General features: G+C 45.9%; 2 protein-coding genes across 2 annotated transcripts; both read left to right on the top strand.

Annotated features, from left to right (window-relative positions):
* Positions 1 to 1,107: 1,107 nt before the first annotated feature.
* LOC135483408 (solute carrier family 22 member 15-like) lies at positions 1,108 to 7,388 on the top strand. Its single transcript, XM_064764291.1, has 8 exons — positions 1,108 to 1,815; positions 2,533 to 2,761; positions 3,270 to 3,465; positions 3,752 to 3,985; positions 5,511 to 5,645; positions 5,814 to 6,017; positions 6,413 to 6,485; positions 6,858 to 7,388. Exons 1-8 carry the CDS (start codon positions 1,447 to 1,449, stop codon positions 7,044 to 7,046), a joined length of 1,629 nt encoding a protein of 542 aa, XP_064620361.1. The 5' UTR covers positions 1,108 to 1,446; the 3' UTR covers positions 7,047 to 7,388.
* Positions 7,389 to 9,007: 1,619 nt separating this feature from the next.
* LOC135483374 (dermatan-sulfate epimerase-like protein) lies at positions 9,008 to 12,518 on the top strand. The gene is made up of 2 exons (XM_064764226.1): positions 9,008 to 9,141; positions 9,717 to 12,518. The coding sequence occupies exon 2, from the start codon at positions 9,790 to 9,792 to the stop codon at positions 12,094 to 12,096; it is 2,307 nt and encodes a 768-aa protein (XP_064620296.1). The 5' UTR covers positions 9,008 to 9,141; positions 9,717 to 9,789; the 3' UTR covers positions 12,097 to 12,518.
* Positions 12,519 to 14,378: the final 1,860 nt, after the last annotated feature.

Genomic DNA, 14,378 nt, shown 5'->3' with positions numbered 1-14,378 from the left:
ACCCAGTTGGATCTACCATATAGGTTGAGGGACGAGGCGAGTCCACTGCGTTCGAAATGCTATCAATCGGCTAGCAAACATCAGATCACGTCTAAAGGCCAGCAAAAATGTACCACCAGTAAACACTAGCCCGGGTCTACTACTATCAACATCAAAATTCTACACTAAAACACGGTTGTAAATTTTGAGTTAAGAACCAAATTTCAGAACCGGGCTAATTAACCCATGATGTCAGATGTGGCAGCGCAGATGCCGGGCAGCAATGAAATATGGTGCAGTCACATTTATGCCATTATTCTGATGATTCCCTCATGGACAAACACCTCCACCCCAGTTAATAATGATTGGGGTGATTTTGACGGAGACTATAGTTTCGGCGTTATCAGCTTGGTCGATCACCAACATCTTTTGGGTCGTCTCAACCAGGATGTCGCCTCTGGTGAAACTCTTCCCCGGATGACATCAATTAAACGGGTCGAGGAGGTCGCGAAGGATGAATGGCTATCGCTTATTGGCAGACACCGGCATGTATTTCGTCTTCCTTCCGCAAACGTCATTTTTAACTTATTTTGACGATATAGTTGGACCACTCAACTAACGTCCCCCGTCACGTCCAGTAACATTGAGGGTGGGACGGGGGCAGCAAGAGGCAGGTGTCCTTAACCCCCCCCCCCCCATGTGCGATTGAATAAAAAGTCTCGTGCTTTCGTGCATTTTGAAAGATTTGAAGGATTTTTTGAAGTAATTGGCGATCGGCCTCAAGGCCAATGCAAACGTAAACACGATAATACTGGTATATACCGTAATCAAAGTAGTGATTACATGTACATAGTTAATCGTTCCTGGAAATTATCTAATATGTGTCAAGAATAACAATGCCGAGATATTATACTTGTTACATAATCTATTTCCCGGTCATACATGCCCCTGTGAAGAAGATCACACTACAACGATAATGAACGATATTATTATTATCAAGTTCATTCTCACATCGCTTCGGAACAGAGGATAACCAAGGGAATGTAGGTTAAAAGATACTCCACTGTATTGTACAGTTCTTTAAGTAGTGTCCTATTTCTCTCTATAAAGAACGCATTTCTTTGGATAGAGTAGATCATTCATTGCGAGTAAGCCACGATGGATGTTGACTTGGAATGGAATATTGATTGGCCTATATTTGGATATCCCTGACTTTTGATGTGGACAATCTTCCAGAATATCAAGTCAGAAAGAGAAATTTATTGACTATATAGACGGAATGATATGTTAAGAAATCATTGTTTTTTAACATAAGAGCATTGGATCGTGATAGTCAAAGACGGCGTGGTGATTTAGAGGACCTCGACCTGTGAGCTGAGGGGTGTTAGTGGAAGGTTTGCCGCTTAGTTACTGACCTGGGTCTGGTTCACCCTATAGGCCTAACGCTAGGTAACCAGAGACAAGACCATGCCGGAACCGGGAAAGCTAAAGGAGGCTTTGTCCAACGGTTCAATTCGTTCCAATGCGACCAAGGCACCAACGTTCGAGGAGGTGTTAAAGGAGGTGGGCGAGTTTGGGTTCTTCCAGATGCGCCTGTTCAGTATTCTCACCTTGATGGACCTCGGCACAGGCCAGTGTATGATGTTCTTCGTATTCGCAAACGCCAACCCGGGATGGGAATGTGTTCGTTATCATGGTTACGGGAATGTGTCGTTTTTATTGTTTTCGGACAATGGGACGTCATCAGAGAATCGGACAGCAGGCGGTTGTAACTTGTTAAGGGATGAGTGTGAAGAAGTGAACTTTTCTGGGCAGTTTTCGTCTATAGTTTCCGAGGTGAGTGAGATGACGTGTTCTTGAACACAATGAAGGAATGCACCCTCATGGCACACTTGGTCCGTATTGCCTCTCATTCCTGGTCACACTCAAGGTCAAATAGGCCTAATATTGGCGAATTCGCCAAATAACACCATTTGATATAAACATTGTATATATACAGTAGCAATGATCGCTCGGTCTGTAGGCTATAAAGCCTGAGGTCATTTGGGAGATTGCTCTTATCACACTAAAAAACCGAATGAGACTACGATCAGCTCGAACGTCAAGTAGGCCAAGTGTGATGGCGGTAGGCATGCATGCATAAAACCCTAACGGCCGAGTTAGAAAACACTACCGGCCGTCAGATATGATAGACTACCAGCAGGCCGCAGTACCGCTCGCGTATTCACCGACAGACTACAGATATGAGCATTAGTTCATGTATTTTACTATAAGTGGCCATTCTGACCTCCCATGACTACTGTTGAAATCGAATGCCACCTCATCAGACAGTTCCTCAATACGCACATGGTTTTAATACTAGCACTTTTCACAAGACCGCTCGGCTGGAGAGACCAAAAATCGGGCCCCCAGCTCCTGCGACCCGGCGCCTGGGTCACCTGCTGCAACTTCCTTTTGCCAGTGACAGCTCAGCACTCAGCGCCAAAGAAGCTTTCTTGAGAAAGGATGCATTTGTAATATATACATATCTTATGCGACTTTATTCTCTTCCAGTTTGGTCTAATATGTGGCTTGTCGTACGTGCCGAAGCTGGCGGTCAGTATCCAGATGCTCGGTGTCCTCCTGGGGGCTCTCCTGACTGGACAGCTAGCGGACCTTTTCGGTCGCAAGAAGACCCTGTTGGCTGTGGCGTCCGGGATGATGTTCATCCAAGCTGCAGTCTCTCTCTCGTGTTCGTGGCAGGTCTACATCTTCACCAGGTTCCTGGCCTGTGTCTGCCTTGGTGAGTAGTCCTGGTTCTAATATTTGCGTTGTTTCTTGATCCATGTCCCCGCTTGTTTGCCACTGGTGATTCCAGTGCTGCTCAATGACAATACCATGAAAACGTACCCGAAAATTGCCAAAAACCTCAAAAGTAAACAGTCTGACACGAGTTTATCAAGTTGAAGCTGCCTTCTCGCTTCCTAATTCTTTTTCCGACTCTACCTTGTTTTCCGATTAATTAGAGGTGCTCTTATGTACCTTACATTGAGAATCAGGCATAGAGGATAGGAACCTAACGGCTCCAGGTTGGTCAAAGGTGTATCCGTTCAAGAGAGCTCGCAACTGAGCTTCCCGGATTCGGAGATGCATTCACCTCTGTTAAGGTATGTCACTGGTATGACACTTGGTCGTGCTCTCAATAAGCCCCTCCTCCCTTAAAGAGGTGCTTTGGGCAGTTTTTTTATTGATTGGGTGACGTTCAAAACCATTCGTTTTCGATATCTTTTTCAATTTCATATCATTACCAGGTGGCACCATGTGTCTCATCACCACCATGCCCATGGAGTTCATCGGACCAAAATGGCGGACATTCTGTGGATCTCTGAGCCTATTCGTCCTGGGACTCATCCTCCAGTGCCTCTGGGCTTACGTACTCGGTGATTGGCGCTACCAGGCGCTGGTGTCTGGACTGTCCACAACACCCCTTCTTCTCTGTATCATCATGTAAGTTTAATGTGGAAAAAATCCTTGCCCATTACCTGCTTCAAAATCTTACTTTATGGGCAGACCCAGTCCCGGATAAAACAAGTTGCCTCTGAATGAGGTTTCCGTCCGTGGAATCCTTGCCTGTGAATAAGGTTTCCGTTAAAACCTCGCCTGTGAATGACAGTTTTGTAACCTCGCCTGTATATAGGTTATCCGTAGTCTCTCTAACTATCAATCCCTGCAGAGTCTAGAGCAACGACACTTCAATGGGCACAAACTAACAATGGCCACTTTACCTCTGCAGATGGGTTCCTGAAAGTGTCCGATGGCTCATTCAGAAGGGACGTTTCGCCGAAGCAGAGGCCATCATGAAGCGTATCGCTGTCTGTAATGGTAAAGAGGTGCCGGACCTGACCATCCTGAAGGCGATCGCCTTGCGGGACAACCAGGAGAACAGCCGGCGGCACCGGTACAGCTACCTGGACCTGTTCAGGGGAAAGCAAGTGGCTTCAAGGACAGTAGTGTTATTGTTCACATGGTAAGTCAGGGTGAAGAGCAGATTGCAGCTGGGACAATAGTGTTATTGTTCACATGGTAAGTCAGGGTGAAGAGCAGATTGCAGCTAGGACAATAGTGTTGTTGTCCACATGGTAAGTCAGGGTGAAGAGCAGATTGCAGCTAGGACAATAGTGTTATTGTTCACATGGTAAGTCAGGGTGAAGAGCAGATTGCAGCTAGGACAATAGTGTTATTGTCCACATGGTAAGTCAGGGTGAAGAGCAGATTGCAGCTGGGACAATAGTGTTATTGTTCACATGGTAAGTCAGGGTGAAGAGCAGATTGCAGCTAGGACAATAGTGTTATTGTTCACATGGTAAGTCAGGGTGAAGAGCAGATTGCAGCTAGGACAATAGTGTTATTGTTCACATGTTAAGTCAGGGTGAGAGCAGATTGCAGCTAGGACAATAGTGTTATTGTTCACATGGTACGTCAGGGTGAAGAGCAGATTGCAGCTGGGACAATAGTGTTATTGTTCACATGTTAAGTCAGGGTGAGAGCAGATCGCAGCTGGGACAATAGTGTTATTGTTCACATGTTAAGTCAGGGTGAAGAGCAGATTGCAGCTAGGACAATAGTGTTATTGTTCACATGGTAAGTCAGGGTGAAGAGCAGATTGCAGCTGGGACAATAGTGTCGTTGTCCACATGGTAAGTCAGGATGAAGAGCAGATTGCAGCTGGGACAACAGTGTTGTTGTCCACATGGTAAGTCAGGGTGAAGAGCAGATTGCAGCTGGGACAATAGTGTTATTGTTCACATGGTAAGTCAGGATGAAGAGCAGATTGCAGCTAGGACAATAGAGTTATTGTTAACATGGTAAGTCAGGGTGAAGAGCAGATTGCAGCTAGGACAATAGTGTTATTGTTCACATGGTAAGTCAGGGTGAAGAGCAGATTGCAGCTGGGACAATAGTGTTATTGTTCACATGGTAAGTCAGGGTGAAGAGCAGATTGCAGCTAGGACAATAGTGTTGTTGTCCACATGGTAAGTCAGGGTGAAGAGCAGATTGCAGCTAGGACAATAGTGTTGTTGTCCACATGGTAAGTCAGGGTGAAGAGCAGATTGCAGCTAGGACAATAGTGTTGTTGTCCACATGGTAAGTCAGGGTGAAGAGCATATTGCAGCTGGGACAATAGTGTTATTGTTCACATGGTAAGTCAGGATGAAGAGCAGATTGCAGCTGGGACAATAGTGTTGTTGTCCACATGGTAAGTCAGGGTGAAGAGCAGATTGCAGCTAGGACAATAGTGTTATTGTTCACATGGTAAGTCAGGGTGAAGAGCATATTGCAGCTAGGACAATAGTGTTATTGTTCACATGGTAAGTCAGGGTGAAGAGCAGATTGCAGCTGGGACAATAGTGTTATTGTTCACATGTTAAGTCAGGGTGAAGAGCAGATCGCAGCTAGGACAATAGTAACCCTCTCTACCCACAGAGACCACTAAATCCGGCCAAGCCAGCCGGCATACCTCGATATAAGATGATATCTTTGTTTTCTTGTAGGTTCACATGTTCGACAATTTTCTATGGCATATCAACGCAATATGGTAGCCTAAGTGGTAACTTCTACATCAACACTCTCATATCTCCAATGTTGGCACTGCCTTTTGCGTGGACCGTCATTCTGACAGGACTAAGGTAAGTAAACTCCATATTATCGTCTGTTGCCGGGAAATGTTCAATGTTGTTAAAGTGTCTTTCCATGGTATAACGATGGTGGTTTTCAACACACTCCGCCTCTCGATATTGCAAACGTCCTATAATCAGTTCTTTCTCTAAGTTCAGATGTTGCTTTGTCTCTTCAAGATTCGGTCGTCGCTGGTCGTTCGTGGGCTACATGGTCATTCCGAGCACGTGTATGTGTATCGTGCTCGTCTTCATCAGCACAGGGCTGGACGAGGACCACCCGAACCTCACCCGGGCGCTCGTCCTCATCGGGAAGGGAGCCGTCAATGCCTGTTGGATGCTGGCTGCTATCTATTCCAGTGAGCTTTATCCCACGCTTATGAGGTAAGCCATTCTAAAGGGTGGGTCTAAAGCAGTCGCTGTGAAAATTTTCACATATAATTTGTTTTGTCTGAAATAGCTGCTATGTCCATGAATAGCTGCATGTAAGAAATTAAAGTACCTTCGTTTCCCGGACTTTCTATCTTAGGACCTTCAGACTTCTACGCCTGGTCACCCGTGTGACAGGCGGTGATGCTTGGCACTTATTTACGAGAATTGCAAAAGCAATAGATGAGGTATATTGCCTTGGTCATGATTGTCGACATGGCCGTAACTGTGCAATAGGCACGTGGTAAACGACATTGTAATCAGGCGTAGGTCAGTGTGACAGCTGATCAGATCCAGAATCCGAAATCAAGTTGCGCCAAATTGAGACAGTTCACCATTTTCTGTTGTAGAAACATCGGAATGGGTGCTTGCAGCATGTTCGCTAGAGTGGCTGGGGCTGTCACTCCACAGATATCATACCTGGTGAGTTAGGTAAACAGCACTGATGGTGGTATTACCAGATTACAGGCAGTCGATCGAGAACGGAATACCAACATGAGACATAGAAATCCGACAGCCTATCATGGATGTACTCAGTGTTGCGGTCTCAGAACGAAGAATTTGTTAAATAAAGGCTAGGGTCCAGTTGTTCAATCAGCGTTAGGGACGAACACCAGATAATCGGATGAGCAACCGGCTCCAGGGCCAAGTTGCTGAAATGTGGTTACTCGTTTCACGTTAGCTTTAACCCACCTCTAGCACGGTCGTCTGGAGGACCGGGCCTCAAGTCCTGAAATCTGAGAAGAAAGTTTCACTCCAATAGTGACTCTAATCCGTTCCTCTTTTACTCCACAGGGCATGATGTACCACCGGTCCATCCCGTACGCCGTCTACACGATCCTGGCTGTGACCAGCGCCGTCCTTGTCTTCACCTTCCTGCCAGAGACCAAGGACAAGCCCTTACCAGAGTCGACTGCCCTCCCGATAGAGGGCGAGGCGGAAAGAGCCACCGAGACTATCGGTACTGCCGAGGAACAACTTTGAGTTGTAAGATGTAAACATCGTCTCAAAAGTGATTCTACGTAGGTCTGCTGGACCATAAACATAACGAACGGAGTAACTCGGAAAAACTAGTAGGCCTATATCTTGTATAACTTGTATATATTGTATTGGATTCAGGATCCAGGAGGTGTCTGTTTCGAACCCATGGAGGGTTAACAAGGTGCTCTAAACTGAGGTGCTATAATAAAGAAGTTATTCTAGATGTCACAACATGTATGTCTTATTCATACCGTCTCAAAGACACTGTCACAACATGTATGTCTCATTCATACCGTCTCAAAGACACTTTTTGTACTTTTTCAATAAATTTGATCATATCTCATAGCTTCTAGTTTGTCATCTTTCGAATTAACATCCATCTGCTTCTATCGGAATTGAATTGATCGACTGATCGACATAAATCAAAATCTGTAAACTGGAAGATAATATTATTTTCGACAGTTTCTTGTTCTATGAGTTATGTGAGTACATGTATGGTGCGGTGCGGTTATTCTCTCTGTCGGAGGAGAGCCCCCGGGGGACAACCGTGTGGCCCGTATATGTGGATGTGTACCCGGGGAAGTGTACCGCTGTACTCCGGAGCATGCCCATTTTATCCACCCCCGCCCAGCAGAGTGACAGTGGTGACCCCACTGCCGATATACAGTCCAATCGACGGCTACTGGAATGAACTCGGATACTGAACCACCTGCATTCTCCAAAGCAGACACACTATTAAAGCATACGCCTCCCGACACTACTATCGCTGCGCGGAGTATGGCCCGCCGCGCGGTGATTTGGGGACGACATGACTTCTCGGCCGCTGCCGTTATTGGTCCCCATTCGTGATGGTGGTCGGTCTATGATTGCCAGATAGAACACGCGAGACTGAATAGTATAGGCACCCGCTACAGATCTTTGGATATCTATCTATACTATAATGCGCGTTGTGGCCGCTAAATAGGAGGCGATTTTTGTTTCAAAATTGGGCCTCGGAAATGCGTCGAATTCTTGCAACCTTTGGCTTCGTAGGTCTGGATCTTACGTAAGAGTGTCACTGAGGGTGTCATACGTCGAATATCTTCGTGGTTTTAGAATAAATAACAACTTTTCAGAGAGCACGTCGACTGGAGAGCTCCGCTCATTCTCAAAAGCATACACAAACTTCACGCATATTCTCCTCATGTGAGGGCCTTATTTGGAACAGGACCTGCTGTCACTGGTCTCAATGCATTGTGCAAAATAGCATACTCCAATCAATCTATTGGGGGTTGCATGTAGATAGCAGCAATAAGTCCCTAAATGCAGTTAATTTCGTGTTTAACCTTTAATAAAACTTCAGTAACGTTAGAAATTTAATGTAGCTCAATCATAGTGCCCATTTAATTAACTAATGTATATTTTCAACTTTGCCCGCTCCATGGGTATGCTAGTAAGGTAGAATGGGGCTATTTGTAGCCCTGGTTTAATATTAGCTCCTGCCTATGATATTGATTGACATCCCCTTGCATCAAACAATGCAGGGGGACAAACAAACCGGTGTAATGTTTTTGAGTGTTTCTGTTTTTGAGTGTTTCCCCTCATTGTTTGGGAACGCTCAAAAATAGATTGACAAGTTTTTCTGTGTATCCCCCCTATTGAAAAGTCGTGGTCTCTCTAGCTGCCTATTGTTTGGAAACACTGACACATGGGGAACAACCACAGATGTTACAGGGTCTACAAATATCCCATTCTACACGCACCTCACATGTACGTGACGCGTAGTAGGCCTATATGTGGCAATAGTTTGTAGATATCACAAACGCTATCATGATGACAAAAAGCGTACTAATTGCTCCGAAAACAAATACGTCGACTACTGCGTGACCTCGTTCCTAAAATTACTGGCACTACGTGTGCATTTTTACAGTGTGTCTTGAACTTGCCAATTACCCAACATATACATATTCGGAAGGTCTGTACTTTGTCGTGGAGGGGCTGAACACACGCGTCCTATCTAAATCCGCCAATTTGATAAGGGAACTGTGACCAGCTAGATGGCATGCATATTGCATTCAACCGGGATTTCACGTACAGAACAGTTGATAAGCAATAAGAGGTAAGCAAAAAAAGCAATTAGGCCTATCATTCCCGTTAGTCTCCTCCACACAGCTTCCATTTTGTCGGCAGACTGCCACTCCACACTGGTCGTCTTACAACGTTGTCGAGCGCAATAGCATTCCGTTAATTCAAGACTAGATATACCTCATGCGTCCAGATAGGTTTGACGATGCCAAGTCAGAGAAGCCAACGAAAAATGTATCCTCACTTCAAGACAACATGCCTGTGTCCTTACTTCAGGACAACATGCCTGTCGACATCACTTATTGATCTGTCGGGTGTAGGGTGACCAGTGAAGTTTCTCGTCACTCAAACATGTCGTTTCAAAGGGTGAATCCAATGGCAAATATCATGTCGATACTTAATGCAGGTAACAACCGGATGTGTACACTGTGTGAAATAACAATTCAACAGCTGCCAGTGGACAGCACTGTGAGCTACTGACATGACCGAGGAGGGATGCCCGGCATTGGCCGACTATGGTCAAATACCTTTAAACTTCTTATCTTCATTATTACTTATAGTTTTACTGTCCATGATTATCAACATTCATAATAGTTTCCTTTCCCTTAGGTGAAAGAAACGAATGATGGTGTCCTGAGAGAGCTGTGAGGAGGCTGCTGGCTGAGATCGCGTGGACGTCAAGATGACGCCATTCATGCACTATGCACTTTCTTTGTCCCTGCTTGTCCTGACGAATCTCATGCAACTATCCCGACCTCAGAAACTAGACCACCAGTCCGACGTCACCAAGACAAACTTCCCTATGCTCTTCTTTGAAGCACGTGACATTGTAAAGTACCGCATTGCAGCCAACACCACACACCAGGATATCACCAAAGACCTAAAAAGAGCGCGCGACGATTTCCTCCAGAAACCGTCATTATTCATTCCACCCGTCTCACATGAGTTGTTCGGGTCCCGCTGGAATGAGAGATACGGGAACAATCTGCCGGTAATGGCGTTCTACTGCTTGCTGTATCCGGAGGATGAGAAGGCTTTCAAGTTCGTTGAGGTGTCCATGGATAGGATGGCAAGTTACCCGAACTGGTTGGTCGCATCTGCCCCGACGGACGAGGTCCCAGTCTCACATTCACTGCTTGGATTCGCAACCGCGTATGACTTCTTATTCCCGCGGTTTGGGCGCAAAAAGCAACAACTGTACACGAATAAAATTCTAACAGTGACGAAGGGGCTGTATCATGCGTCTTTTAGTCGCTGGTGGGGACATAGCTACATTCAAAATCATGTTGCCACCAACCTCTTGGCGCTGTTAGTTGGAGGTTTGGTCTCAAAGCCGCATGACGCGAAGGCAAGTGTGTGGATTAAGAGAGCCGTCGGGCAATTTGAGAGGACGATGTTCCTACTCAATCAAGTCAAAGACGGGTCTCTGAATGAGGCAGTGTCCTATGGGTCTTACACGATGCGCTCCTTGTCTCAGTACGCTCATATCGTGAGCAGACATTTCGGAATCTCACATTTCCAGAGTCCATGGCTGCAGGAGCATTTCTGGTTTTATTACGCCACGACTCTACCGGGATACTACAGGAGTGTTGGGATAGCGGACTCGTGCGCTGGTTGGTGGTATGGCCCAGAGAGTCAGCTGGTCTTCCTTGACCGTTTCGTCATGAGGAACGGGAGTGGGAATTGGTTAGCTAAAGCTATCAGGGAGAATAAGGCGAAGCATCCGTATCTTCTACCGGGACCAAGTCAAATGTATTCAACACTCCACACAGAGTTCATCTGGTATGACCCTACTTTGGGAGCGACGCCTCCTCTCGCCCATGGGGAAAATACACTGCACGTTTTTTCCGACTGGGGCGTGGTAACCTATGGTTACAGCACGGACCTCAGTCCCGTATCTACATTTCTGTCTTTCAAATCTGGAAAGAAACATGGGACAGCCGTGTACGACATGGCCCACGGACTGACAAGACGCCCACCTTGGTTGAGCGAGGGATGGCGCAACTTCAACCCGGGACATGAACACCCTGATCAGAACTCGTTCACATTTTCTCCAAATGGTGTACCATTCATAACAGAGGGTCTTTACGCAAATAAGTTCACTTACTTGGATAACGTTTTAATGTTTCACCCCAGTGATAGTAGTTCCTGCACGCCGTCATGGGGAGGACAGGCCGGTGATTGTGGTAAATGGTTGGGCTTGCAGGACGAAGACTCCAAACATGCACGAGGGGAGATCCTATCAGTGAAGCAGAAAGACAACACCGTCTACTTGGAGGGAGAGGCTGCCAAGTCCTATCCAAGCAAGATGGGATTACTGAGCTGGCGGCGACACCTGGTCCTGCTGAACCCAGACGCTTTACTCGTCATTGACAATGTGAGGTTAACAAGAGGAAGCAACCTCACACATGCTAGTGCTTTCTTTAACAATTACCAATACAAGTTCAATAAAACCTTAGGAAATGGTTTTCATTTGAACTTGACAGAAGGAAGATATCAAGCAGTTTACACCACAGGGCAAGGTCAGACCCCCACGGTTCATTTTTCGTACATCCGAACAGAGGACTTCAGGAGGACAGTCTCGAATGCCAATGTGACATTCGAACTTGAAGGCAACTCAACTTGGATTGCATTTGTACTATCATCTCCTAGATTCAAGGCTTCGAACTTGCATTTCAACTTGGTGGATCCAAAGAAAGTTACATTAAAACTATCATCAAGGATAAATTCATACACTTTGAATATAGAGAGGGGAAAATCTGACCTTCTCGGAAGTCAGTTTTCTGTGGAAGTGAGCACAACTTTTAGCAAGTTGTCGAAAATAGGTCGGGGTTGTGACACACCTTTGGTGGCTATTGTTGGCATAAATGTGACGTTGTTATTGATGGTTTGCCTTCTCTTTAGAAAGAGACGGTTCACAATCATCAGGTTGGTGTGTCTACTCATTGTGTGCATGTCTCAAGGTCTAATTCTCACTTGCAAATCGTGAATAGATTCAAACTACTACGGGCTTCTTGTTACTCATCCAAGGCTTGTTTTCCTTTGTGATCCATGTTCTTTGGAGGCTCCTTCTCAGCCCAGCTGGGGACCAGATGAGATAGGGTCATCAACACCAGTTCCTGACAAGTGTCTTCATCACTTACTGAGAATGTCTCTATGACTAGACTACATATATTCTTATACTGTGTGGACGCTACTTTAATATCTAGAGAGCCTGTACAAAAGGCCTATATTACACGCTATAGGCCTATGTGAAACAGACGCACCAAAACCGGCTGAATAAGTGTCAACAGTATATCAGTAGCCCACATTTGATTACCACTGCACCGGCTGTGGCAGGCTCCATCGCTATCAAAGGTGTAATGTTATGAAAGTATGCGTAGGTAATACATGTAAGCCTCCAACAGCTAAATATCGTTAGACCACTTTATCGTTAATCAGATCACCCTCACCCAATCAAACAAGGTCAGGTTACAATACATCACCCTTAAATAGAAATGATTACGATGTCAGGGTTGTGGAGTTACAGTTGAGAGGACCAGGGGAATTAATTCAGGCCCCCGCATTTGATCCGACTAGGTTAGTCTCTGGGGTCAGATTACTTATCAACTATGCCAACATTGGAGCATGTGCCACATTGACCACAGCTGGTCACTCCACGCCACCGTATGTCCAGTGCAGGTGTCCGGAGGTCAATAGAGAGCAATGTTTAGTCATCAATGGTCAAAATGTGGGACTCTGTGAATGCTCAGAGAACAGACTCAGAGAAGCTCAGAGAACAGACTCAGAGAAGCTCAGAGAACAGACTCTGTGAAGCTCAGAGAACAGACTCAGAGAATGCTCAGAGAACAGACTCAGAGAAGCTCAGAGAACAGACTCAGAGAAGCTCAGAGAACAGACTCAGAGAAGCTAAGAGAACAGACTCAGAGAAGCTCAGAGAACAGACTCAGAGAATGCTCAGAGAACAGACTCAGAGAAGCTCAGAGAACAGACTCAGAGAAGCTCAGAGAACAGACTCAAAGAAGCTCAGAGAACAGACTCAGAGAAGCTCAGAGAACAGACTCAGAGAATGCTCAGAGAACAGACTCAGAGAAGCTCAGAGAACAGACTCAGAGAATGCTCAGAGAACAGACTCAGAGAAGCTCAGAGAACAGACTCAGAGAAGCTCAGAGAACAGACTCAGAGAAGCTCAGAGAACAGACTCAGAGAAGCTCAGAGAACAGACTCAGAGAAGCTCAGAGAACAGACTCAGAGAAGCTCAGAGAACAGACTCAGAGAAGCTCAGAGAACAGACTCAGAGAAGCTCAGAGAACAGACTCAGAGAAGCTCAGAGAACAGACTCAGAGAAGCTAAGAGAATAGACTCAGAGAACAGACTCAGAGAACAGACTCAGAGAATGCTCAGAGAACAGACTCAGAGAAGCTCAGAGAACAGACTCAGAGAATGCTCAGAGAACAGACTCAGAGAATGCTCAGAGAACAGACTCAGAGAATGCTCAGAGAACAGACTCAGAGAATGCTCAGAGAACAGACTCAGAGAAGCTCAGAGAACAGACTCAGAGAAGCTCAGAGAACAGACTCAGAGAAGCTCAGAGAACAGACTCAGAGAATGCTCAGAGAACAGACTCAGAGAAGCTCAGAGAACAGACTCAGAGAATGCTCAGAGAACAGACTCAGAGAAGCTCAGAGAACAGACTCAGAGAAGCTCAGAGAACAGACTCAGAGAAGCTCAGAGAACAGACTCAGAGAATGCTCAGAGAACAGACTCAGAGAAGCTCAGAGAACAGACTCAGAGAAGCTCAGAGAACAGCCTCAGAGAATGCTCAGAGAACAGACTCAGAGAAGCTCAGAGAACAGACTCAGAGAAGCTCAGAGAACAGACTCAGAGAAGCTCAGAGAACAGACTCAGAGAAGCTCAGAGAACAGACTCAGAGAATGCTCAGAGAACAGACTCAGAGAAGCTCAGAGAACAGACTCAGAGAAGTTCAGAGAACAGACTCAGAGAAGCTCAGAGAACAGACTCAGAGAATGCTCAGAGAACAGACTCAGAGAAGCTCAGAGAACAGACTCAGAGAAGCTCAGAGAACAGACTCAGAGAAGCTCAGAGAACAGGCTCAGAGAAGCTCAGAGAACAAACTCAGAGAAGCTCAGAGAACAGACTCAGAGAAGCTCAGAGAACAGACTCAGAGAAGCTCAGAGAACAGACTCAGAGAATGCTCAGAGAACAGACTCAGAGAAGCTCAGAGAACAGACTCAGAGAAGTTCAGAGAAC

This window comes from Lineus longissimus, chromosome 1, assembly GCF_910592395.1.
Source record: "Lineus longissimus chromosome 1, tnLinLong1.2, whole genome shotgun sequence".
In the NCBI taxonomy this organism is placed as follows: domain Eukaryota; kingdom Metazoa; phylum Nemertea; class Pilidiophora; order Heteronemertea; family Lineidae; genus Lineus; species Lineus longissimus.
The sequence above is the reverse complement of the archived record's forward strand: the minus strand, read 5'-3'. Positions and strand labels throughout refer to the sequence as shown.